Raw genomic sequence first — 25,859 nt, forward strand, 5'->3', positions numbered from 1 at the left:
GCAGGTAGGGAGACCGGGCACACTCACGGAGAGCAGCGCGGCGGGTGGAGCGACCGTCACCGACCAGGGTCAGGTCAGGTCACCTATGCGATTGGCTATCACCTTAGCAAGCTTAGCCTCCACATTGAGGAGTGATATTGGGCGATAGGAGGCAACATACTTATCTTTGGTGCTTTGTCGTGCTGGGGAGTTTATCTTTAGTCATGATATAGATACTGACGAGGGAGTGATTCCTGTGAGTATATCTAGTATGAATCTATGCGGTTGGGCCAAACCAAGATGGCGGCTCGATCTTGTAGAACATTTGGGGCGTGGTTGCTACCACCGCATATCACTCCAGGGCCACTTGTATCGACTAAGTGAGAAGCCTCGATTGAATATAGATACAGATTTCAGTGCAGAATCTTCAAGATCAGGCCACCACAGGTACGGTCAATGCAGGATATCCGTATGACAGTGATGGTGCTGAGGCCAATGGTCCGGCCCCCTCTGCACACCCATCCCCAGATTTGTGGTGTTATAGTCCTGAGGGCGCCAGATGTTTCTGTGGCTGCAGCTTGCTTCCTCTATGGGGAGATGCCGATGGCCCGATGTAGCGAGTCCTGAGCGAGCCCCTCGCGGCACTCCCAGTGTCTCTGCCATCTGCTGCCTCACCACAGAAATGCCTTTTAGCCGCACTGCGGTTCCGACACAACGCCGTATCTTCGCAGCAGCGGTGCATCGCACACTCCGGCGCCACCTCACTGCGAGGATCAGGGACACTAGTCGGGCCCTCATGCCAGGCTAGGCCGTTCAGACTGAGAGTGGGCCGCCGTGGCCCGATGTAGCTGCCGAGTCCCGGACAAACCCCTCGTGACGCTCCCCGTGTCCCAGTCACCGGTTGCCTCATCTCCAAAATGCCTAAGAGCAGCACCTCGTCTCCCACACTACACCGGGTACCTGTCGCAGTTGTGCGTCGCTCGATGCTTCAAGCCTGAAAGAGGATGTCTTGTCCATGAGAACAATGAATAAGAGAAGTGCATGAAGGACAAAAAAAGCTCCAGTGTCAACAAGGGGGCACTTCTCTTCTTGGAGAGCAAAACAGGTGACCAGCCCCCATCCTTATAAGGTCTCCTCCTTTGAGCACTGATGTGTCAGGATCAAGCTGCTTTGCAGGAGGCGGCGCTTCCTAAAGTCCAGCCAGGGGCAGACACATCAGATTCCAATCCAGCAGCTGGAATGGACCCCCGAACCGCGCATTCTCTTTTTAGGCGTCAGTGCGTCTGATCTCACCAGCGCAGCTCCTCCTGTCAGGGTTAGTTAGCAACGGCCAGGCCTCCCAGTCTTGTCCTCCGGCGACCCAAGGACCAAGGTCGGGGGCACCGTGGTCCGATATGGCCGCCGATCCTCAGCCGCCCGGTGCCCACAAGGCGGGAGCATATGGCCCTGATATGTTGCGGAGTCACTTGGCGCTCGCGGGTCACCCCAGGCAGCAGATTCGGCCGCAGCGCCGCCCCAGCCGGAAGATAACAGCAGGGGTCACGCACCACCTGTTAGGCCCGGAATCTACCGGGTCACTGCCACAGCGTGGTCCGAGATGGGCGCCGATGGGGACACCCGCCGGAGGCGCGCCACTCATGGGGAGGCCCCCACGCTCGTCCCGGCAGGGAGCGGCCCCCAACAGCGACACAACGCGCCGCAACAGACACTGCAGCGCTCCACCCGCCCGGGCACGCCAGTCACGCACCGGGCCTCAGCTCATCCGCGGTCACGGCCACCCAGCAGCGCCAGTCGGTGTCGCAGAAGGGCACATTAGCTGCCCTGAGGTGTCTCGAAGGGCGCAAAAGGGTATACATGAAAAGCAGGTATGCCGATGTGGCAGGATTATTGCAGGATTTCGCTGGGCTACAGGAGCTTCCCTAAAGCGCGTCCGCCATGCTGGACCACCAGGCCACGGCCCTCACATTTGGACTATTTTAGTGCTACCCAATGAGATATAATTGAGGGCTGCTAGTTTTTTTTCATTACGTTTGAGATTAGTGTGTAGTTTATAATGCAATATAAAATGTATGACTTTTGCTGACAAGATTGGATAGATATCCGAATTCTTTATTGTAATCCAAATATGGATGCTTATTAACCTTGTGACATCAACTATTTCCTTCATTTAATTATTGCAAATTAATATTTTTATTATATTGCAGTAAAACGTGTTGGTGATTTCTTGTGTGGACTTCATAAACTATAAAGAAAATGGGAAGCCAACCTTTTCCCTTTTATTTTATCAAAGATATTGGAAACCGCAATTAAAAGCCTAGACAAAGGAGGTCGATTTGAAGTTGGTTTCTCTTTTTAAAGGACTCTGTGATTCCCTCCTTTCCAGCTACAACATGGAGTTTAGCTTGGTGACTAATTTAGTCACTGGATGAGACCTACATAATATTGGCATGAAGCACAAGCGCAGGTGTGAAGAGTGTAACCTTAACTTACTCTACTAATTATGTATGAATTAGACATTATCTTGTGTGATTATTCATAATTATACATCATGTACTTCATTAAATAATTAATGTAATGTAATTAAAGCAGCTATTGAAAGCTTGATTATGAAAAGGAGCGTGTGATAATGCACATCTCCAACACAATCTCTACTGAGCCAAGAAAAGCTTATTTACTCAGTATTTATTTATTAATCAGCCAGTATGTGCACAGTAACTGATCAGGGCCGGCTTTAGGGCTGTGTGAGTGGTGCGCCGCAATGGACGCTGACCTGGGGAGGGGGGCACTGACCTCAGAGGAGAGGGCCGCTGACCTTGGGGAAAGAGGGCCGCTGACCTCGGGGGAAGAGGGCCGCTGACCTCGGGGGAAGAGGGCCGCTGACCTCGGGGGAAGAGGGCCGCTGACCTCGGGGGAAGAGGGCCGCTGACCTCGGGGGAAGAGGGCCGCTGACCTCGGGGGAAGAGGGCCGCTGACCTCGGGGGAAGAGGGCCGCTGACCTCGGGGGAAGAGGGCCGCTGACCTCGGGGGAAGAGGGCCGCTGACCTCGGGGGAAGAGGGCCGCTGACCTCAGGGGAAGAGGGCCGCTGACCTCAGGGGAAGAGGGCCGCTGACCTCAGGGGAAGAGGGCCACTGACCTCAGGGGAAGAGGGCCTGCTTTTAGAAATAACGGACGATTTAAAAAAAATATGTTGCAGAGTTCCGTGTGCTCCAGCTTTCAGGCAGCAGTAAAAATGTCAAAATAACTTGTGATTAATGTTCCTGCTAGAGAGAAAGAGAAAGAGAGAGAGAGAGAGATCGGAGTTTTTTCAAGAGGCAGTTTTGACGTCTTGCTGAACCGTGTTAATGACTTGCCCTCCGTGGAGTATGAATCTGGGGTCCCACTACTGATTCTATTGCAAAACTGTCACGGAAACAGATGAATACTTGTTATACTTCTGACCCCCATATGCTAAAGCCAGAAGTAGGTGGATAGTGCATCCATGCTTAGCTCTTAGTCTAGCAGAAAGAGGAGAAGCCTATAGAATTTGCAAAAGCGACACATTTACGATAGCGGTAGTGGTGGTGTAAAGGTTTTTGCACACAACCTGGATAACAAGGCAAAAGCTATCAGGTAACACACCAGGTTAAGTTTACAGGGTGGCTGATTTGATGAATTTATGTATACAAGTACTTTTAAATGTAGTATTTACCACTGGTTTATGTCTGCACCAACCTGGCATACTTTCACCTTTTGGTTTTAAATTGTTTAAAAAAATTATTTTACTCGTGATTGTCTTATGTATTGATGGTTACATTTTTTTGTGGAACTATCAATAAACTTGGACTCGCCATAAAGTAGCGAAGACGGTTAATGTGCCTGCTGCAAAGAACGCGTGCCGTGCAGACCACAGTTCTGTATTGTATGTAGATAACTGAGTTCATTACTGATTTTGTCACAGAGATCCTTTTGTTACTGCAGTTTATAAGCTACAACCCTAATATAGAACAGTGAAAGTTACAAACTGTCATCAAAGAGCTGCATGCAAACTGCATAATATTGATTAGGACGTTATTTTGTTTCCTCAGTCTTTCATTATCTGTTCCTAATGTTGCTAAAAGGGTTCGTTTGGGTAGATGTACGTTCTTGTTAGTTAAGCCAGCCTTTACCAGTGCTTTAAAACAAATGCAATGTATGGGAGAGAGGCGCTATGGAAAGATGAGGGGCACTTTTGCCCGGTGGAAATAAGGGAATCCGAGGAGGAGGTCATGGAGGAAGAGGAGGGGACAAAAATAATTGTCGCACAGGGCACCACCAGCGCTAAAGTCGTCCCTGCTGTAAATGATAGTCATACTTGCACCAGTGTAATGGTGCTATCTGAACAAGTCAGATTCTCAAACTTAGAACAATTCCGCACTTGCAACTAAGAACACACATTTGTATGTAGAGATGCACGACAGAAATGCTGCTGAAAGGCACACAAAAAATCGTCTGAAGGAAAAAAACGCCCGTTTTTCATATCTGATGCCCACAGCACCCAATACAATATCAATGATGCGTGTTAGTTTATTAGCTTAACATCTATCTACTCAAGGTATACAAAATACATTTAAAACAGACCTAGTAATAATACAGACTAGGAGGTAACCCACTGTGCATAACTGGGAGTCTAAAAGTGCCATCAATAATGCAGTTCTGGGGGGAGGAGCCAAGATGGCGGACGGACAGGACGTCTGAGCTCCCGGCTCCGCAGCCCGTTTGCTGTTTACATGACATCCTGATCTTTAATCCTGCCTACGGCGCGAGTAAATGTAACCACGAATGCCCTGATACTTTCCGCATTCCTCCGATGTCCCCGCCGGCCTTTTTGGTCGAGGATTCATAGAGTTTGCCGACTTTGGACTTTGCCCACGCATTCTGGCCCGACCACCGCCACCGGACACCGCTCACACGTACGGTGAGACGACCTGGGGCTGGACCGGCGCCTGGGGAAATGTGACCGGGCGTGGAGTGGGCGGCCTGGCGGAGCCTTCTTCGCTACGGAGAGAATTCCGGTACGATTGGGTCCGGGCTGGCGAATCTTCCATTGTCCTCCTACCAGCGGCCAGAGCGGTATCCGCTTGAGATCGCCCACCACCCGCATCGCAACACAGCCGAGGGCTCTCCCATTGTGTGAGCCCTGTATAGCGAGCAGCAACTCCTCTTGCCTTAACTACTGTTCCCCCGTCCTATGGCGTCGCCCTCACCCCTCCGAGGTGGGCTAACGACATAAATGGTACCGGTGCCGGTCTACCTCGCCGGAAAGGCGGAAGCCGCCATATCCCTGACGCAAGCTTCCCTGCCTACCGTCGAGCTGGAGGGTGTCCCGGTGGCGCCTTTACATACTGTCGGCATGCTGAAGCAGGGAGCAGACCTGACCTATGGTGATATCCTTCTAGCCCTGCGGGACTTGCGGGCGACATGTTGCCAACGCACTCGAGAACTGGAGCGGAAGATCGATGCCACTATGCCATCCAGGGAACTACTGCGGTTGTCTGACCCCCCCATGCCTCTTATTCCCTTCGAGGCGGATACAAATTGGCGACAGGGGGATACTGTGGAACGTCCTCTCCCTGGTTGCAGTGTCGAGGGTTCTCTTAAGGACAAAGTTGCAGATACAAAGCTCCCTTCCACTTTACAAGCTGAGACTCTGCCTCTGCAAGTGTTGCCATGTCTGCCTCAACATCGCCGGAGTGTGTGCTGTTCTGTGGGGAAAATTGTGTTTGTCACTATCGATGTGGTGATGGTCTACGACTGGGAACTCTCGCTTCTCCTCCCTCTGCGTCTTCTTTGCCGGGAGCGGCCATCTTGCTCCTTTGTTCTGCCTGAGGTACACTCCCAGCGGCGGCCATGTTTGGTGAGGTCTCCGCGTTCAGGCCAGGGTTGATGTTGCCTCCCTCGATGATCCTGCCTGACCGCCTGGCATGACCCGGACTAGAACATTTGTTTATGTATCGGTTGATCCGCATGTTTGTAATTCGCTACTGTTTATTGCGGGGGTGGATCTGTGGGGCCGCTTAGGATCGGGCCGGGGCTGGGCGATTCCCTTTAGTTTGCTGTACGTATTGGCGGGCGGGGACTAGGATGAGACTGCCAAGTGTCTGCTTTACTCGCACATTTGTAATGGAGTTTCCCCACCTGCCGCTTTGCTTGCCACTTCAGTTGTGCTGCTGATATTCAGGGTGGGGGATGCGTAAGGGGCTGTGGTGACCGGGAGTATATAAAATTTCCTCCTCCTGTCTTCTCTGGGAGTCGGAGACTGGGAGGTTATTTCCCACTCTCCAGACTCTCTTTCCTACTTGGGGTTCATTTGGGGCGACAGGCATGCCTAATGGGGGGGGGTGGGCCGTGGCCTTCCGCTGGTATGCAGGGTGGGGGGATGGGATGTGTTCTATGTCTTCTTCGTCTCTATGGCCCTCTTTCTCTTTCTTTCTCTCTTCCTCTTTGGTTTCTTTCTCTTTTACGTTTCTTTGTTTCTTCGGGGTTGGGGTTCAGAGTTAGCAGGGAGCTTATTGTGTTCCATCATTCTGTGGTATAGTGTTTGCTTTTAGTTCCTGGATGGTGGCCACCTGTTTTCTTATTAATGCCTTCCTATATGACGCCTCCTTCTGGGTGCTCCGTGAATGGTGCTGTCTCTCCTGGTCAGTGATTAGCTTCGAACCTTTTCGAAGTTCACTACATCGTACTCGACGAAACCATAAAATCAAAACCTTTTCTTATCCTGACATGATTGTTTTATGTTCTCCGATGTCATAGCGGCCGGCCCCGAGGGGTTGTAGGCAGACGCTGTGTATTGTGCAACTACCGAAATAAAGGTTTTTAAAAAAAAAAAAAAAAAAAATAATGCAGTTCTGTATAAATGTTACAGAATGGCCATTTTTTATTCCTTCAAAATGCTAAAAGGGATTTAACCCGGGGCTTTAAGTGGGCCGGGTCCTGCCGGTGTTCTAAAAAGCAGGTGCCGAGATGGGTCCCTATCGGGCTCTCCATTTTTAGGTCTCGCCAGAGCCAGCACATGCCCTGCTCTGGCGAGACATTTAGTGAGTGGGCTTTAAAAAGCCTACCACCGCTCTTTGATTGGCATACTGCGTGCGGTTACGTGCACAGGCACGAGCAGACGCGCCATCTGGCTTTACTCTCGCTCTCCCAAGTGCGCCCGCCTCGCTCCGCCTCTGTCTTCCTCGCGCTTCAACGCTCCTCCCCCACCACAGAGCGCGTCTCAGAGCCGCGGGTCTTGTTGCTCCTTCTCTCTGGCTCCCTTACTTGGCAGTGGAAGACGGTACTTGAAAGCGCTCTTGTTCCTCTTCTCTCCCGCTTCCCTCGCTCGTTGTCTTTCCTCTTCTTTTCTTGAACGTTCTCTACTCTGTTCTCTATCAGTTTTCTTCCCTCAGCCCCCCCCCCCCACACTTCTGAACATTGGCTGATATGAAAGCTGACAGCGTGAAGTAACATTTTTCACAGCCGTCCTGCGCTATCAGTGCTCCGGTGACACCATGCACGCGCTTCCCCCTTTCCGCAACCGGAGATCACGGCGAGGCACCGTATCTGGGAGGGTGCTTAATCGTGCTCCCTCTGCTTCCTGCGATGCTTTTCGGCGATTAAAGTAGATTTCAGATTCGTTCAAGGTATTCATCCGTTTATTCTGCATCCGAGTTGTTTCCTCCTTCATAACTCTCCATCTCTGTTGCAGTTTCCGCCCGTACTTCTCGCAGCTTCCCTTTGTTACACCTTGTTACCTTAGCTATTCATAAATATCAGATAACGCAGACCGCCCTTGTACTTCGTCTTTACTGACCCTTTTGATCAGACTAAGTTAATTTTCTGTTCCTACATTCATTTAAGCGATCGTGACAATGCGGATGTTTTTATTACATTTGAGCATTCTCCCCGTTTAAAGATTTTCTGAAAATACCTCTGTTAGTGAATACCGTCCGGTTACCCCAGCATTAGCACAGTAACTGCTCTGTAGCAGGGTTGGTTTGGTAAGGTGAGCGATGGGCCGGTATCTGAGTTGAAGCTGTGGGCCTCTGACTGTGTTTGTGCTGTTAAAATGCTCCCAGCGCGGACCTTAGCGCCCTTTCCGGAGGCCGATGGGACACTATTACCTCGCTTTTACCCGCAGGTAGTAGGTATCAATCAGCCTCTCGCCTGGTCGTCCCATAAATGTATTCAGATTGAGCGGGGACCCTGAGCATGTATATTCAGGTGTGATTCACCAGTGTGAACTCATCCATGTACAAAGAACCCTGGTAATATCTGCATTTTTATTATCTCAGTGAAGTTAAGAAAACATGCCTCTTTTAGAGACCCCCCCCCCTCTTTTCGTAATACTTAAAACAAAAACATTGTTTTGCGAAAAGGCGCAATTCGCAAATATGGTCCGCTTTTTTTTATTTATAGTGCCCGTGCCTATTTTTTATCCCAATCCAACTCAGCTCTGTAGGGTCTAGGCTGTCCATCCTAGTGTTGTACAAAGACTAATTTATCCCAGTGTTAGTTTACTTACGATCTAAATTTGCAGCAACATCATAACTGTTGCACTTTATCCACTCTAATTACCCACATTTTCTTGATCTTCGTTGAAGGTGATTTTTTGTGAAGTGACCAAGAAAGGTGAAATGTTTTTGTTATTTCGAAAACAATGGCTGTACTTAAAACGTTCCAGCTGTCTGGTTTGCTAAAAACATCTTCAGGGCATTCAGAAAGCTTCCCTGGGTTTGTGTTCTGCTTACCATTGGTATTGTGGTTTGTAACTCACATTTTTGGCTTTCTATTTGATGGCTTTATTTGCTTTAGGCTGTCCAGAGTGAGTTTGTCTCTCCCAAAAAGCAAATCCTTTTCACACTACCTCCTTGTATTGTTCCACAAGTGCTCTTTTCTGTAAACATGTCACATTTTCTGTTCTTTCAAAGACCAAGGTAAAATGTCAGGCTCTTTCTTCGAGTGAGATTAATGGTTACTTTTCTCACTCTCTCTGACTTCAAAGTGAGAATATTTATGTGACAATCTTGCTGGATACTGGGGGTAGTAATTTTTTTTCTAGCACACATTTAAATGAACTGTGTAAGTATTTGTAAACTATCGTTTTCTTAGTAAATCTGGATGCTTGTGCAAATGTAATAATCATATCAATTTTAAATGTGTTGTCTGTAATAGTCGTGGGCTACCACACCATGCATACTCTACGTCACTGCTATCTACTCTGCGCCACTCTACACTACTGTATGCCATTGCACTCTTACTATGCAACACTCTAATCTACAAAGCTGTATTCTGTGCCGCTGTATTCTGTGCCGCTGCACCCTAAGCCACTGCACTCTACGCCTCTATACTCTGCAACACTCTATGCCTATGTGTTCCACACCAGTCCACGCCACTACAGTGAACGCAACTTAATGCCACTCCACTCTTTGCCATTCACTCTGACACTCCATGCCACTCTCCTCTGTGCCACTAACTTCTATTCATACTGAATAGCAGCCATGCTGGTATACAACATGGCTAAAACACATTGGCAAATCCAGTAGGTCTCGCCTTTGGGGCCTTTTAAGTGTTTAACCATGCAACAGTTAATGTTGTTGCACCAAGGCTATTGTGCTGCATAACTAAATACTTATAAGGTCCCAAAAGCGAGATCTATTGGCTATGCCAATGCTTGTTGCCCTCGCTCTCAGGGTGAAATAAATTATCTCAGCTCTGCAGCAGTGCCACCCTTCACTGCATGTGATGTAACTTAAAAGAGACACAGTAAAGTTCTTTCACAGCCTCATCATTTCAGAACTGAAACATTTTCAATACTATATACAACGAAGCCACAGTTGTTGCTAATTTATCTTATGCAAATAACAGCCCTTGGTAAAGTCAATAGACCTAACTTGTCGTAGGTGTAATGTTACTTGTATTATATAACTGGATGCAATGACAGAAACAGCAAAATACCAGTCGGGCGGCGCACCAATCTAAACGCAGATTTTTAGTTTAGGTGTTTTAAGCCAAGCCCTTACTTAGATCGGCCACGACCCTTTGAGGTCCCCTCAGTTTTTTTTATCCCACTTAAAGCCCCGATGCAACCATATGGTCTCAGACAGTCTAACAACTGTAGAAGGCTATAGCCAGAAAAACAAAAAATCTCGGCTGTAGTGCTTCTGACGTCAGCGCCTGCTCAAACCATCAACTTCTTGTTAGAAAACGAAACAAAAGCTTTTGCATTAGTCGCCATTCTTCAAATCTAGCAGCGTGCACTCACTGTGTCCAGGAGATGTCGGCGTTTTTTGACCGCTTGAATAGGTGAATCAAGTTCAGGGTCGCTGGGTGTCACCTGGGGTGAGGTAACCAAAAAAAACGTCACAATAAATCACCAGCTAGAAGGCGCATTGACATTTATTTACTGCTGTCCTCGGGCGTATCCAACACTCACCTGTGGAGAGTTGAAAACATGTTCATTTGCCTTTTTCCTTTTTCTGCGAAAAACAACCTCGTCCTCACTTTCGCTGTCGTGTCCTGTCAGAAGACACAATACAACGACACCAGTGAGAAGGCGACAGCACATGGCACATCAATAACTGCATTAAAAGACGGCCTCTGATGCCAACAGAAAAGACGCACGCTTACAGCTGTTTTCACTGCAGTGTATATGTCAACACAAACCTGACACATTGCTTGAATAATACGCTGCATCCAAGCAAGAATGGTGGATCATATACAAACATATTTTCCACTACGTTCAATACATTCAACTTTTGTAGAACAAACACAACTGCCCTGTAAAGCTGTGAACGCAGATGTAATAAACCTATATTTGCATGTAAATGCAGCTGTTGCTGTTAAATTCGCATTCGTATCGCACAATTGGTCTGTTTTTTGGTCTTCAGTCTTACTAGGCGCTTTTGACTGAGAGCAAAGGTATAAATGGTTCCAGATGAGTCCACCCGATCAGCAGAAGGCTTTTCACTACCTACAAATCAAATCTAAAAGTCTGGGGGCGTCAATCGTCTAAAAGATTCATGAGCTAACCGTACTTAATTTGAGCTGGGGGTTGAGAGTGGGCAAAGGGACTTGTGTCATTTATTAGGTGTTGCTTAAGACAGCGCACCTTGGGAGACCTTTTGTTACCTTATAGGGGACTTGGAGACTCCCCTTTGCTTACCATTGGCTGACGTCTTTGTCACGTTAATTTGCTTGCCTTTTTATTCATCATCGTCCTGGAGCATCGCCACATTACTGTGCCCTTCCAATGCTTGCTTTTTCACAACCTACTTTTTTCTTTTTCTTTGAGCATTCTACAAGAGTGAGTATTTCAGCTGTCTCCCTCACATACGTCTCTCTCCTTCATGTTCTTCCCGAGTCTCTCCCACTCACCCTTCACAGTTTTCCATTAATTGCACCACCCAATCTTCTTCTGGTGTGTATCTGTTGTCCTTCTGCTTGCCCAAGTCCCTCCCTCCCTCCGCCCGGCGCCCCCCCCCTCCATTTTCAGGGTGTGCTTCCCCCAGTCCGTTCCACTGACTGCAGTTGTCTGTCTGCTTGCCTCCGGCCCTTTACTACCACCCACCCTCCGTTTTAAGACTGCTCTCCCTTTACCACTCACCTGTCCTCTTCCCCTACCCACACACTTCTCTCCCTCCATGTTGCCTTGGAAAAAAAGCTATAGGGTTACAGCAGGTGAAGGAAACAGAAAAATGAGAGTGGGTAAACAAATGAGGCTTTTAATAGCTGGGAAAGAAATTATGTCTCATATGATAGATGTTATTTGAGCCGGCACTCACAGAAGTAATGCTTTAACAAACCTTTCTCTGTCAGTCATTAGGGGCAAAGTGTTGGGCTGGCTTGAGTGGACTGGCGATACAGCACTTGAAGCTCTGGAAGGAAGCGCTAATATTGTTTTCTTTTTAGAGATGAGACTGTGTGAGCAGTGTGCACTTATGAATGCGCCCTGCATGCTATCTTGCATTGTATACAAAAAATGGCTTGGATCCCGCCCACTGCTTACCATTCGTTGGGCTACAGTACCACTCTTCTTTACTGCCTCCTAATGGGACAGCGTTCAAAGGAGACAAGGACCACCCTACACACACGGAACCAGGGTACATATTACAATACAGAAAAATAATGGTACCTGTGGAATTGGTATGAGAATGAACTTTGTTGTTTATAATAGTGATACAAATGGAGCACAATGGAATTAATCTAGGATAAGGTTTTCGGATTTTTCAAAAAGGAACAAATAGAGCTCAGTAGCAAAATGCATTGTGATTTGTATTAAGTTAAAAAAAGTCTTAACAAGGGGGCTTAGAGAACCGTGTTCGGCGTCCCAAGTGAAAGGTGAAACCTGTAAACTATAGTGACATATAGAGACATAAATGAAGGTTTCAAGAAGATACAGAGAAAGTAAAAAGCGACCAACTAATCAATTTACAATAAACATTCACAGTCTCCTGTGACAATGACTGAGGATGTGTACAATAGTTCGCTTTGCAATAGTGTTAATGACGTTTCGACCTCTTAAGAATTATGAGGTCTCATCAGGACCTAAGATTTTGGGGGGGGGGACACCTGGATTAGTATGGATGTATTGCCAGACGGTAGTGCATGCACCCAAAGGAAGCGTAAATGAGGGAAGTGGTACTTACATAGGGCCCAGCGGGTGCCCTGTAAGTTAAAGGGAGGGTCTGACAATGCCGACTGCGTGTGTCCAATTTACACGTCTGTGTGGCACCAGGATGAATTGGGAAGTCCTAAGCAGCAAAAAGCGTTGCATGTGAGAAGCAGTAATAATTACCGCAAGGTATCAGCGGGTGCGCAGCATTAAATGTCCGAATTGTAGAGGGTGAATTGCTGCTGCGTGGAGAACAGCGTTAGTTTCCTTCGTCAACGAAAATCCAAGGACGGCATTAGTAGTCGGGTAGAGGAGGTGATTACATTAAATTATGAATCACTATTAAAGAGGGTGGTTGCTAAATTGCGCAGTTGGCACCGCCTTCCTCTTAGTATAGTTGGTAGGTGCAATATTGTGAAAATGAATATTCTCCCTAAGTTTCTGTATCAATATCGTACAATTCCTCTGAGGGTACCGTTGGCATTTTTTAAATGTTTAGATAGTATAGTGCAATAGGCAGTTTCATTTGGAGTCATCGGCGAGGAAGGAGACCAGTATATTAAGTTGTGATATAAACAGGGCGGTTTTAAGTTACCAGATTTTAAATTATCCTTTTGGGCTGCATCTGCCGGTTGAATTCAAAGTTTGCTTCAGGGACCTGATTTTGGTAAAACTTGGTTTTCTTATCAAGCGGCCTGCAGCCTTGATACAGGGTTTTTGTTATATAAAACTGCCGACTCGAACTTCTATAAGAGGGTTCGATTTAAGGTAGTTAGGGACATTGTTAGGATATGGCAGGACGTTTCTAAGGCATATTCTTTTCCAAAGTTACATGTGTATATCAGGTTATGGGGGAACCCCATATTACCTGAGATATTTAATGACTCTGTTGGGAAAAGGTGGCAAAGGGTTTAGTGCAGCTTGGGCAGCTGTATGATGGGCAATGGTTTTGGTCGTTTGCTGCTCTGAAAGAAGAGTATGGGGTATCGCATAACACATTTTTTAAGTATTTGCAATTTAGAGATTACCTTATTCGCGGACTTGGCCAATTACAAATGCCCTTTTCATCAGAGGTTTTGTCAGCATTCTTTCAGATTTTAGGTCAGGGGCTTATAGGCAAAGTAAATCAGAAACTGTTAGCCAATGCTAGTAATGATAGGATGCAGATTGCACTAAAGTTAAGTCGGATGTTCAATACAGTCCTGACTAAAGAAGTAGTACAGGAATCATTGGAAACCATAGATTCAGTAGTAGCATCGATGAATTTGAAATTGCAGCAGCATCGGGTTATATTTAGGCTATATTATAACCATGAGTTTAATTCGAAATGAGCTGTGAACCAATCATTATTATCTTGATCATATTGCCCGAAATGTCAGTAGTTTGCCGCCAATCTACAGCATATGTTTATTACCTGCCCAAGGTTGAGCCTATTTTGGTCTGTTGTTAACTATGCTCTTTCTAAGTTAGTGGGTCATGATATTCAGATGACTGAAAAGGAAATAATACTGGGAGCAATACAAGAACGGGGTTGTTTTACTGGATTATTTGTTTCAATTATAAATGTATATGCTCGTTTGTGTATTGCTCGGTCCCGGATTGAAAAAAAAAGTCCCAGTATTAAAGATTTTTTGGGTCCTGTTGAGAGATATATATGAAATGGAGATGGCACTTGCTAAAGCCAGAGGCCCACACTCTTGGCTAAAATGTAAGCAGGTGTGGTCCTATGTTCAGTGGGATTAGAATTTGTGTTATATTTTAATTTGGTTTGTGCTTATGTTAACAAATTTACTCTCCATGTCTACTTCTGATGGAGTAATGCAAACTTTATCCCTTGTGCTCTCTTGTACCGATGTTGGATTGTGTTCATTGTATTTACTTATGTGCTTGTTTGTGGCGTATTGTATTATACTTATGGCTAATAAAATGGAATAATAATAATAAAAAAGAAAATCCAAGGACGGTGTCCTTGGATTTTCATCAATGGTGTCCTTGGATTTTCATTGACGAAGGAGACACAAGAATGACTTGGGCCCAGACATTCTTTTTTTTTTTTTTTGAAACCGTTTATTGCAGTTTGAGAAAGTTACAGGTATGGGCCTACAACCACTCGGCCGGCCGCTAGATTGCAAAAGCATATTGCATACATACAGTAAGAGTCTCTTGGCAGTGCAGATTAGCAAAACAGGAGAAATCAATGTTGCAGGCCGCATAGCTCCATGCCCACAGTACGGTTCCCTTTTATCGAAACAAAACAACACAAAAAACCACACCCGCAAGGCCACCCGCGATCCAAAGTGACAGCACGTGCTCCATAAGTGGGGGATCCCAACCAGCAGCAGAACTCTGGAGAGGGGAATGGGAATAGATCAGGGACTGGGGGACCGCGTGCCCAAGGCCGAGGGAGGGGGGCCATCTAGGGAGACGGAGCAGGCGAGGCAGCCGGTAGCTGTGGCGGCTCACAAATACCCCCGCGGTAGGCGTTCCAGGGGCCCCAGATTTTCACCCACGCCCCAGGCTTACCCCTCGCCACATACACCACCTTTTCACGAAACATACACCAATCCATATGCTCTTTCCAGGCCAACACCGCAGGGGGCCTCTGGGATCCCCACAATTGAGCAATGTCACGCTTAGCTATCATGTATCCCAGAGTCACCCACCGCGTCTGCGGGACCGAATAGTCATTTGGTTCCCACACATTCAGCAAGCATCTCCTCGCTTCAGGCAACAGCGCGACACGCGTAACCACACGCAGGACCTCATGCACACCACGCCAGAATCGCTCCACCTCTGGGCACTCCCACAGTATATGCATGAAAGTTGCCAACGCGCCACAGCCACGCTTACACATTCCGTCACCAGCAAAGCCCATACGTAGAAGCCTTGGCCCCGTCACGTAAACCCGGTGAAGGATCTTAAGCTGGACGAAACGAAGGCGAGCCGGGATGGCCACCTCTTTTGGAGAGGCCACCGCGGAAATCCAATCCTCGTCGTCCAGCTCTAGCCCGTCGGCAACCCAGGCCTCGCGGAGACTAGTCAGCAGGCACGATCTGTCGTTGATCAGTTTCTTATATATGAGGGAGATCGTGCTGTCTGGGACATGGCCATCCAGCACTCTGTCCTCCAGGGGGGAAGACTCCGGAATGGTCGCGACATCCTGGAAGACGGAGCCCAGCGCATGGCGGACTTGCAGGTACCGAAAGTACTCACTGCCCTGCAGCTGAAACTCCGTCTGCAGCGTCGCAAAAGTCTTGAATCCCCCCCTCGTCCAGAGATCTCCCACAGTGCTGATTCCGATCGTGTCCCACTTCTCAAAGCCCCTCGATGTCCATAGGGAGCCCAACCTCTCAGACGCATATAGCGGTGACGCCCGGGTCAAACGGTCCTTCCACCCCATAGCTGCATTAGCCGCGTGCCAGACACGCACCATGACACGCGTCGGTCCCGTCAGACGGGGGTCGGGCGCGGCAGAGTAAAGCGCTCGATTGTAGTCGCCACCGGGCAGGAGCATCTTGTCCATCTCAAACGCCGGGTTCAAGGCGGGCCCGTAAAGGCCATGATTAATTGCAGCCAGTTGGGTGGCCCAGTAATACCGTTTGATGTCCGGGAGGGCGACCCCCCCATCGTACCACGGGAGCGTCAATTTAGCAAGAGCAATGCGCGGCCTCCCATCCCAGAACAGGCGCCGCTGGAGGCCCTCCACCTCACGGAAGTAGCGTGCCGGAACCAAGTCCATAGTATTCTGGAGGGCGTAAAGGAAGCGCGGCAAGGACATCATTTTAAACAAGGCCGCTCGGCCGAGCGGCGAAAGCGGCAGACGCCGCCAGCGCACCACGTCCTCTTTCAAGCGCTGGAGGGGGGGCAGCAAATTCCGCTCATAGCGGGCCTCCGGGTCAAGAGTGATATATATCCCCAGGTACCGAAACCCCTGGGAGGCAATCTGGATCGGACAGTCCCGTGGTAGGACCGGAGCCTCCCCGGAAAGCACATATACACAGGATTTCGCCCAGTTGATGACAAGGCCTGAGTTGCGACCGAATGAGCGCAAAACATCAACCAGGACGATCAGTGATTTACGCGGGGAGGCGAGATACAGGAGGATATCATCAGCATAGAGGGACACACGGTCCTCATGCTCGGGGGTCCAGCGGAGACCACGGATGGAAGGGTGCCACCGCAGCCACTCCGCCAGGGGCTCCAGGGCCAGTGCAAACAGGAGAGGCGACAAGGGGCAACCCTGTCGCGTGCCCCGCCCCAGCGCAAATGGGGCCGAGACTCGCCCATTCACCACCACCTGCGCCAAGGGGCCCGAGTACAACAATTTGACCCAGCTAATAAAGCCCGGTCCAAATCCAAATTTCGCCAGCATCGCCCAGATGTATGGCCACTCAAGCGTGTCAAACGCCATGGTGGCGTCCAAGGACGCCAAGATGGCCGGCTCCCGCACAAATGGGACACGCGCGAGCACACCGTGCAAGCGCCGTAGATTGAGCGCCGTGTTGCGGTGTGGTATAAAGCCAGATTGGTCTTGGTGGACCAAGTCGCCCACCACGCCAACCAACCGGTTGGCCAACACCTTGGCGAGGATTTTGGGCTCCGCGTTCAAGAGCGAGATCGGCCTATAGGATGCGACCCGTTCACGGGGCTTCCCCTCCTTGTGGATCACCACGATTGTAGCCAGACGCTGGTCCGGCGGGAGGGAACCCTGCGAGTGTGCCGCCAGGAACATCGCGCGCAGGTGGGGCGCCAACACATCCGGGCGTAGCTTGTATAGTTCGATGGGGATACCATTGGGGCCCATGGCCTTGCCGGATGCAACCGAGCGAATAGCCAAGGCAATTTCGTCCGAGGTGGGAGGAACGTCCAGCGAATCCCTGTCCTCCACCGTAAGGGAGGGCAGTGCGATGTCCCGAAGCAGGGCATGGGAATCTTCCTCCGAGCAGGGGGAAACCGGGGAGTAAACTTCGCGGAAATAATCCGCAAAGCAGGAGACAATGGCTTCCGGCTCGGTGACACACGCACCATCCGCACTCTCAATCAAAGGAACCACGCGACTCGCTCTCTCCCTCTTGTCCAACCACGCAATCAATTTGCCAGCCTTATCACCCACATCATACAATCGCCCCTGCTGCTCTCGACTGAGGCCCCTGGCCGCCTCCGTGACGAGGGCCCGATAGGCCGCCTGCTTTAGGTGTAGAACATGCAGCTTGGCATCTGTTACCCCGCTCCCCAGGTCACCCTCCAGTTCTGCAATCTCGGCCTCTACCCGGGTCACCTCCTCCCGCTCGCGCCGCCGGGCATGGGAGATAAAGGAGAGGGCCTCCCCTCTAAGAACTACCTTAAAAGCCTCCCACAGGGAGATGGCCGAAGGGACCGACCCCACATTCTCGTCGAAATAACGCTGTAAGGATTTGATCAAATCGGCACGAATGGTGGGGTCGCGCAAATACCATGCATTGATTGGAGCCACCCTGCCATCCCCCCTCGGGAAGACATCGAAATGTAACAGCAATGGGGAGTGGTCTGAGATACCCCGCGCCAGATGGCGCACCTCCCCCACCCTCCCTGCATGGGCCGCCGGGACAAGGATGTAATCAAGCCGCGAGAGGCTACCATGGGCACCCGAGTGGAAGGTGTATTGCCGCTGTGCGGGATGCTTTAGTCGCCAGCAATCCACCAGGCCCAACGTGTCTAAAAGGCCGGGCAGCCACGCCTGTGCCCGGGGGAGGTCCCTGGGGGGATGGCGATCCATAGACCCAGAAGCTACCGCATTAAAGTCCCCTCCAACCACCAGCAGGCCACTCGGAAGGTCCAGGAGGAGGTGCCCCAGGTCCGCAAATGTGGTGGCTTGTAACCCAGGCGGGACGTACACTGATATCAAAATAAACACTCTACCCTCCATTCTTCCCACCAGGACAGTGTAGCGTCCCCTCTCATCATGGCGCACCTCATCGATCTCCAACGGGAGCGAGTTCTTGATCATAATACCCACCCCCCGCGAGCCCGAAGTGAAGCCAGAATGGGCCGCCAAACGATAGCCCCGCCGATTCATTGCCTGAAAGGAGTTACCTATAAGGTGTGTCTCCTGCAGGAAGACAACATCTGGTGAAATACGTTTCAAGTACTGCAGGACCACACCACGCTTAATCCTATCCCCCAGGCCGTTAACATTCCATGACAACACAGTCAAATCCCTACCCCCCATCATACATCGAAACAATCGGTCGTCCCCCACAGAGCATCTTAAAAACAACGATATAGTAGCGGGTTTGCCTTGCGGTGCAAACAAACAACACACCCCCCCCACCCCCCCATCCCAACAGAACTCCCCCCTCCCTGCACCCCTGCATGAGCCCAGACAGCCCCCCCAAAGTGCAGTGTGCCTGTCGCCCCATAGCTAAGAACTAACTAGTCCCCCAGAGGAGGAGGGAAGCCCCCAACAGACCCCGCACGACCTCCATAGGAGGGGAACATATGCAATCAATAAATGGGGAAGGAACATCGTCCAGAGCAAGGCCTATTCAGTCACCCCTCAATTCTGATCCGGCGGGCCCTCCTCGCCAGCCGCGCCCCCCCGCCCCCCCGGCCCCGATCTCCAGGCAGAGTGTCCAACCAGTCCGCAGCCGCCTCGGGCCGGTCAAAGAAGTGCGTGCGACCATCCACCTCCACCCTCAGCTTAGCTGGAAAAAGCATTGAGTACTTAAGGTTCAGGTCCCGTAGGCGACGTTTAACACCAAGAAAGCTCTGTCTCTGCTTCTGAACCGCCGGAGTAAAGTCTGGGTAGAAATGCACATCCATGTTGTCAAGCTTGACCGGTCCCTGTTGCCTGGAGGTCTGGAGGATAGCATCTCTGTCCCGAAAGTTAAAAATCCGGGCAATGAGAGGCCGCGGCGGGGCACCGGTCTTAGGTCTGCCCCCAGGGACCCGGTGAGCACGCTCCACCGCAAAAAGCTTACTCAGCCCCCGGGGCTGGAGATGGGTAAGGATCAATTCTTCCACAAAAAGATCCGCCGCCTCCGCCTCTCGTCCCTCCGGCACCCCCACAATACGAACATTATTCCTCCGGGCCCGACCCTCGGAATCCTCCAGTCGCCGGTCCATCAGGGCGCTCGCCTGGCCAAGCCGGCGCACCTCCTTCTGGAGGGCCACCACATCCGTCGTGAGGCTCGTTGCGGTGTGGGCCAGGGAATCAACCCGGTCGTTCGTTTTGGACAAGTCTGCCCTCACAAGGCTCACATCCACCAGGACCGAGTCTATTTTTTGCGCTAGGGTGTCGAAACGCTGGTCCACCGAGGCCTTCATCTCTGCGATGGCGCCCATGACGTCCCGGAGGGTCAGATCTACAGGCTGAGCAGATGCCTCCGTCGGGCCCGCCGGGGATGTGCGCGATGTCTCCGGTGAACCCTTCTGGAGAGTGTAGCGGTCCATACTGTTAGCTTGGTGCGCCGTGCCACGGCGGGTCGTCTTCACCTTCGCCCGGTCGCCATCTTGTTTGGTGGACATGCTTGCCCTCCCGCCGTCGTGCCAATCTCCTCGAACGGGCCGCTATACCAATTCACGGGCTCCGGGGGGGGGGGGCGGGGGCGACCACCGAACCGCAGGTCAACCCACAGCCGGCAGGTCCGCCGGGCACTTTGACAAGACCACACCACCGCACCCCGCTCCGCAACCCTACCTCGCTTGAGGGCAAGGAGGGCGCAAAAGCGAAAGTGAAAGTGCGGGGTACGCGAGTCGCCCAGCCTTGCCCGCCGCTGTTGTTCACTTTGTCCCCGGATCGCCCCACTACTCCAATCCGGGGGGCCGGCGAGGAGAAGGCCGCAACCTTCGATCGGTGCTCCCACCGGTGTCCGGGGTCCAATTCGAGCCCGAAAAACGGGTGGCGCCTCAGCTCGGGTTCCCCGACACAGTCCCCTCAACAAGGACAGGATATCGCCAGGATTAATACAGGAGGTCGCGGAGGTCCTCGGGAGCCTCGCACCTACGCGGCCATCTTGGTTGCGCGCTAGGCTCCTCCCTCGGCCCAGACATTCTTGATCTTCTTGAGAACTCTGGGTCGGAGTGGTAAGGCGTACAGGAGGCCTGAGCTCCACTCAAGACCAAAAGCATCTCCGAGAGAGAGCCACCATGGAAACTCCTGCACACAAAACTGCTGACATTTCGTGTTCTCTTGGATGGTGAACAGATCTAACCAAGGCTCTCCCGACTGCTGAACGAGACCTTGCACCACGTCTATGACAGAGACGCCATTCGTGATCGGTGAGGTATCTTCGGCTGAATTTGTTCACTCTGGCGCTCTGAGAACCTGCCAGATGTTGAACAACCAATCAATCAATCATTTGTAAAGCGCACTACATACCCGTCAGGGTTTCAAGGCGCTGAGGGGAATGGGGGGGGGGGGGGGGGGGAGGGTGCTGTTGCTACTGGTCGAAGAGCCAGGTCTTGAGTCGTCTCGTGAAGGTCAGCAGGTCTTCGGTTTGTTGTAGGTTGAGGGGGAGAGTGTTCCAGGTCTTGGCGGCGCGGTGGGAGAAGGACCTGCCTCCGGAAGTGGTTCTGCGGATGCGCGGGACCGTGGCCAGGGCGTGGTCAGCGGAGCGGAGTTTCCTGCTGGGTACGTAGACGGAGAGTCGACTGTTGAGATAGGCTGGGCCGGTTTTGTGGAGTGCCTTGTGTGCGTGGACCAGGAGCTTGAAGGAGATTCTTCTGTCGACGGGGAGCCAGTGCAGGTTCGTCAGGTGGGGGGTGATGTGGTTGCGGCGCGGGACGTCGAGGATTAGGTGTGCAGAGGCGTTCTGGATACTTTGTAGTCTGTTGATGAGCTTTGACGAGGCTCTGGCGTAGAAGGCATTTCCGTAGTCGAGTCTGCTGCTGACTAGGGCCTGGGTGACTGTTTTCCTCGTGTTAGTCGGGATCCATCTGTAGATCGTGCGGAGCATGCGGAGGGTGTTTAATCAGGAGTATGCCTTGCTGTTCCAACCATGTCCAAAAGATCCACGACCCTACACCCGCCTGGTTTGTTGCAGTACCGCATGGAGGTGGTATTGCACGTGAACACTTGCACCAGCCTTTGCTGGATGGAGGGTAGAAAGGCTTTCAATGCCAATTAGAAGTCCAATAGGTTGATGTGAAGTCCGGATTCCCCCAGAGACAAGAGTCCTCTGATCTCCACCTCTTCCAGATGGCTACCAAATCCCAAGAGTGAAATATCTGTCACTACTGTGAGATGTGGTTGAGCAAGGGATAGGGGTCTTCCGCTGACCCAGTTGCTGTTTGCTAATCACCAATGCAGATCTTTTGCAATTCCCTCTGAGATCTGGTCCACGTCAGAGAGATTCCTCTAATGCTGGAACTTCAGGTCCCACTGCAGAGCCCACATATGCCAACGGGCATGTGTCACCAGGAGGATGCAGGAGGCCATGAGACCCAACAACCTTAGAGTCTGTCGTACCGAAATCCAGGGCAGAGGATGAAAAATGGTATCACTGCCTAAATATCCTGGACCTGCCTTTCGGGAGTATAGGCCCAAAACTGCACCATGTCCAGAACAGCTCAGATGAAAGGAAGCATGGGTCAGAGGCACTGTGCAGGGCAACTGGATACATGGGTGGTCGACTTGCCTTCAACTGCTAATGTTATATATTTTTTAAACAGCTAATCATTCAAAAAAGTGACACTGTGGTTCCAAAGAAAACATAACACATAGTAATAATGATCCACCAGAACTAGCGTAGTTGCCATACCCTGCTGCTGACCTACAGTAGTATCAAGTATCGATACACATTATGCCCATTTGGTGTTCAGTCTTAGAAACAGGGCAAGATATTCTCAAAGGTTACTTTCTCAAATAATAATGCATTGGGATGGGGGTGTATGAGCCAAAATTGAAATAACGATGTAGACCATGAATATGAACTATATTGTTTGCCAACACCACCATTTTATGGAGATGCGCAGAGATACAGAATATCATCACTCGAGGCAAATCCCCTCGATTCCGTCAACAATGGTAGGAAATAGCATATCTTTCTCGGCACTTCTGCGCATATAGTTTATGCTATGCTGCTTTGTAATGAGTAGGAGTTATAAACAAAGGAATTTAACTAGAACCAGGAAAAAAAGGGTTAAACGTTTGAACTGAGACAAAACGATATGGATTGCAACTTCGGACTATTAGCAGAATTGTTTTCCTCTGTCAAGTTATTATAACATTCAATCCGTGAGACAATTAGCAGTGTTCTCTTGTCAGACATCCTATCCTGTGGTAATACAATATAATTGACCTTTACTTTAGATAATTTGTTTTTATTAGTACGCTTGATCCAAATAACCTTTTATGTATTATTTTTGTGTGTTTTCACTGGCACAGTATAAATATTCTTACATACCTAAATATATTTATGCTGTGCAATACAATACATGTGGCCTAATAACGTTTAATAAAACAATACTGTATGTTTGCTACAGTAATTGCTGAAAAATACGTTACCGTCGTTTGGACCACTTGGGGAGGTGCAGGACTTTTTCTTTTCACTGCTCGAAGCCACTGCTGGAAAGCTGATGCTACAAAATTCCGAAGTTAGCAATTTCTTTTTCACAGCGTCAGCATTTTCTCTACTTGTTTTTCTAAAAGGAGTCAATGCTGCCCCTTGGTCTGAAGCCAAAATCTTGGATGATCTTTGGCGGACTTCAGCGCTGCCCCGCTTCTCCCCTAGTGGTGTGAAAATTGATCCACAAAGATCAAAATTGACAGGTGATGCATATTTATCTTCCCTGGTAGAATTCAAAGGAGACAATGCTGAACCTTGATTCGACTTTGCAAATCGTACGTTGCAGCTCGATGACACGGGTGTGGAGCGCTTTTCCTCAGTCAGCCTTGACTTGACATTGCTTGGGAGAGGTGTAAAGCCGCAATTGTCTAGGTGATTTTCAGCTTGCATCGACATATCTTGTAGAGGGCTGTAAGATATGCTCTCTTCTTTCTCGATGGCACTCTGGTTCAGAACATCTAAGTTCTCACCATCAGATTCGTCAATGGAAAACCCAAGTTCGAAATTAACAGAAAACAATTCCTCTGAACAGTCAAACATGGCGTTCTTGTCTACCGATCCCTCCAGTTCAGCTGACATGCTGGTGCGAGCTGGAAGTCGCAGGTGAGACTCACTGAGGTCTCCCTTGCTTTGGGTATGCAGCGTGGAGATATCTGCAGTATGCATCTTTGCTACTTCAGGTAAGCCAGAGACAGGTCCTGATCTGCTAGTATCAGTTTTACAAGGTCTTCCATTGTCAATTAGTGAAAATGGCTCTTCTTCAAATAAATCTAGACTGTCCTGGGTGCCAAGCTCTGTATTATGCTCATCACCTGTAAGGTCTGTGTTGTGCTCATCAGCCGCAATTTTCATGACATGCCCTTCATCCACGAAGCCTGGGATATCCTCATCATTAACGCAGACTGTGATATGCTTATTGTCCGCGAGGTTTTTCATATGTTTACTGACCTTAGCACACTTATCTTCAACCAGAGCAGTATTAGAAGTACCCTTTGTTGAACGATTCTGCATTTCTTCATGTGTATTATCATCGTCACTGTCATTATCAAAAATGTCGTGCCAGTCTTTGTTGTTATATCTGTTAACAGCAGCACACTCTATTTGTGATGACTCTGAATGTTGTGGGAGCGCATCAGGTCCCAGCAAGTCAACTTTTGCCAACTTCGAATTTGATTTCACCGAAAAAGTCATAGATAATTCATTTTCCGCAGGAACACATGCATCACTTGTAAGCTCTCTTTCAGGCTTGATCACTTCATTGTAATTGTTCAAACAAGACAGAAATTGAGTCTTTTCTGTAGATTTTACTACACAATCGGGTACTAGTGTGTTTAGACGATTACCAAGCTGAGCCTCATCAATCTGGAACATTATATCCTCAAGCCGGGTGAGTTCTTCAAACGGAGGGGGTGAACGCGATAAAAACCTCTCCACATTTGTAAGAATTGATTTTACTGTGGAAAGACTGTAAATGTTAAATTGATTTTTATGAGTGTAGTAATCCCATTCCTCTTCAGGTGGGTAAAACATGGTACATGAAACAACTGCACTCTCTTCAGTAAAACTATTGTAACCAGAGTCTGCATTAATTCTAGTACAACCCTCGGATGTCTTTTTGGTCAACAGTTCATCTGAGTTACTTGCCATTTTTCCAAAAGGTTCAGCTCTAAAGACTGTGTTCTGTTTTGTAGGAACAGGATGATCCACTAAGGATAACTCATTGCACCCTTCCACATCAGCGCCGTGTGTTAAGTTGTCTATTTCTTCAAGAGATGCATCTTGATTGGCAGGCGTGACATCTATTTTACCGTGGCTGGTTTGTCTGTCCCCTGAACCAGAATTTCCCAGATTTTCAGTCAAGTCTTTGCCAAGAGAATGATCCATTTCCATTTTAGCTTCCGAGTTGCGGGATATTGATTTTTTGTTGGACTTTAAATTAGATTGTTTAAAAAGAGATGCACATTCATCATCAGACTCAACAAATGAACGGATATGTTTTCCTTTTGCAGAATTTCCTTCTTTTTCCTTTTTAGAATTGAAAATCCTTGCAGTGAATTGCTTTTCTTTTCTATCAGCGGGCACACTTCTCGACTTTTTCAGCATAACAACATCATCCTTGTGCAAGTAAGGCATCATTTCCAGTTCATAGTTGCAACCATCCTGAGGGAAAAGCAAACAAAAAAGAGATTACGATTACATCGTAAACAGAACATTTGTACTGCATTTTTGAAGAGTTGTTATTTACATCAATTTGACAGAGACCAACATAGTACCAGATATACCTTTGCTGCAGGTTTAGGGTACTCTAAGGGAAGGAAAATAGGATTTGCTTTCCTGGTTACCCCCACGTTTTGTTGGCGTTGTTGTTTTATGACTAGTCTGACTGGGATCCTGCTAATCTGTCTGCCTAAATTTGACTATGGTAAGTACTTTGGTACCTCCAAAATTGGCTACTGGTGTAGCCTTGTAAGCCCCTAGTATATGGTACTAATGTACCCAGGGCATCGGTACACCAGGGGTCTCCCATGGGCTGCAGCATTTATTATGCCACCCATCGGAGTCCACTTAAATTGTGACTACAGGCCTGCCATTGCATCCTGTGTAAGTTGGTGTCAGCACCACTTGCAACAGATATACGTTTTCTTTTATCTGAGGTCACTGCACTTTAAGCCTATGAGTCACCCCTTTGGCAGGTTCTTCAGTCCTGAGGGCAGGGTGCTTG

At 49.3% G+C, this 25,859-nt stretch overlaps 1 protein-coding gene across 2 annotated transcripts in view; it reads right to left on the reverse strand.

Moving 5' to 3' along the window:
- The window catches only part of FANCM (FA complementation group M), a 797,274-nt gene that overhangs the window by 115,203 nt on the left and 656,212 nt on the right, over positions 1 to 25,859 (reverse strand). For both annotated transcript variants that reach the window (XM_085627037.1, XM_085627038.1), the window contains 3 exons: positions 23,077 to 25,297; positions 10,413 to 10,495; positions 10,242 to 10,313 (listed from right to left, as the gene is read on the reverse strand). In XM_085627037.1, coding sequence (XP_085483163.1) covers positions 10,242 to 10,313; positions 10,413 to 10,495; positions 23,077 to 25,297 — 2,376 coding nt within the window. The remainder of the gene's footprint in view (positions 1 to 10,241; positions 10,314 to 10,412; positions 10,496 to 23,076; positions 25,298 to 25,859) is intronic.

This window comes from Triturus cristatus, chromosome 9 (genome assembly GCF_964204655.1).
Source record: "Triturus cristatus chromosome 9, aTriCri1.1, whole genome shotgun sequence".
NCBI lineage: Eukaryota > Metazoa > Chordata > Amphibia > Caudata > Salamandridae > Triturus > Triturus cristatus.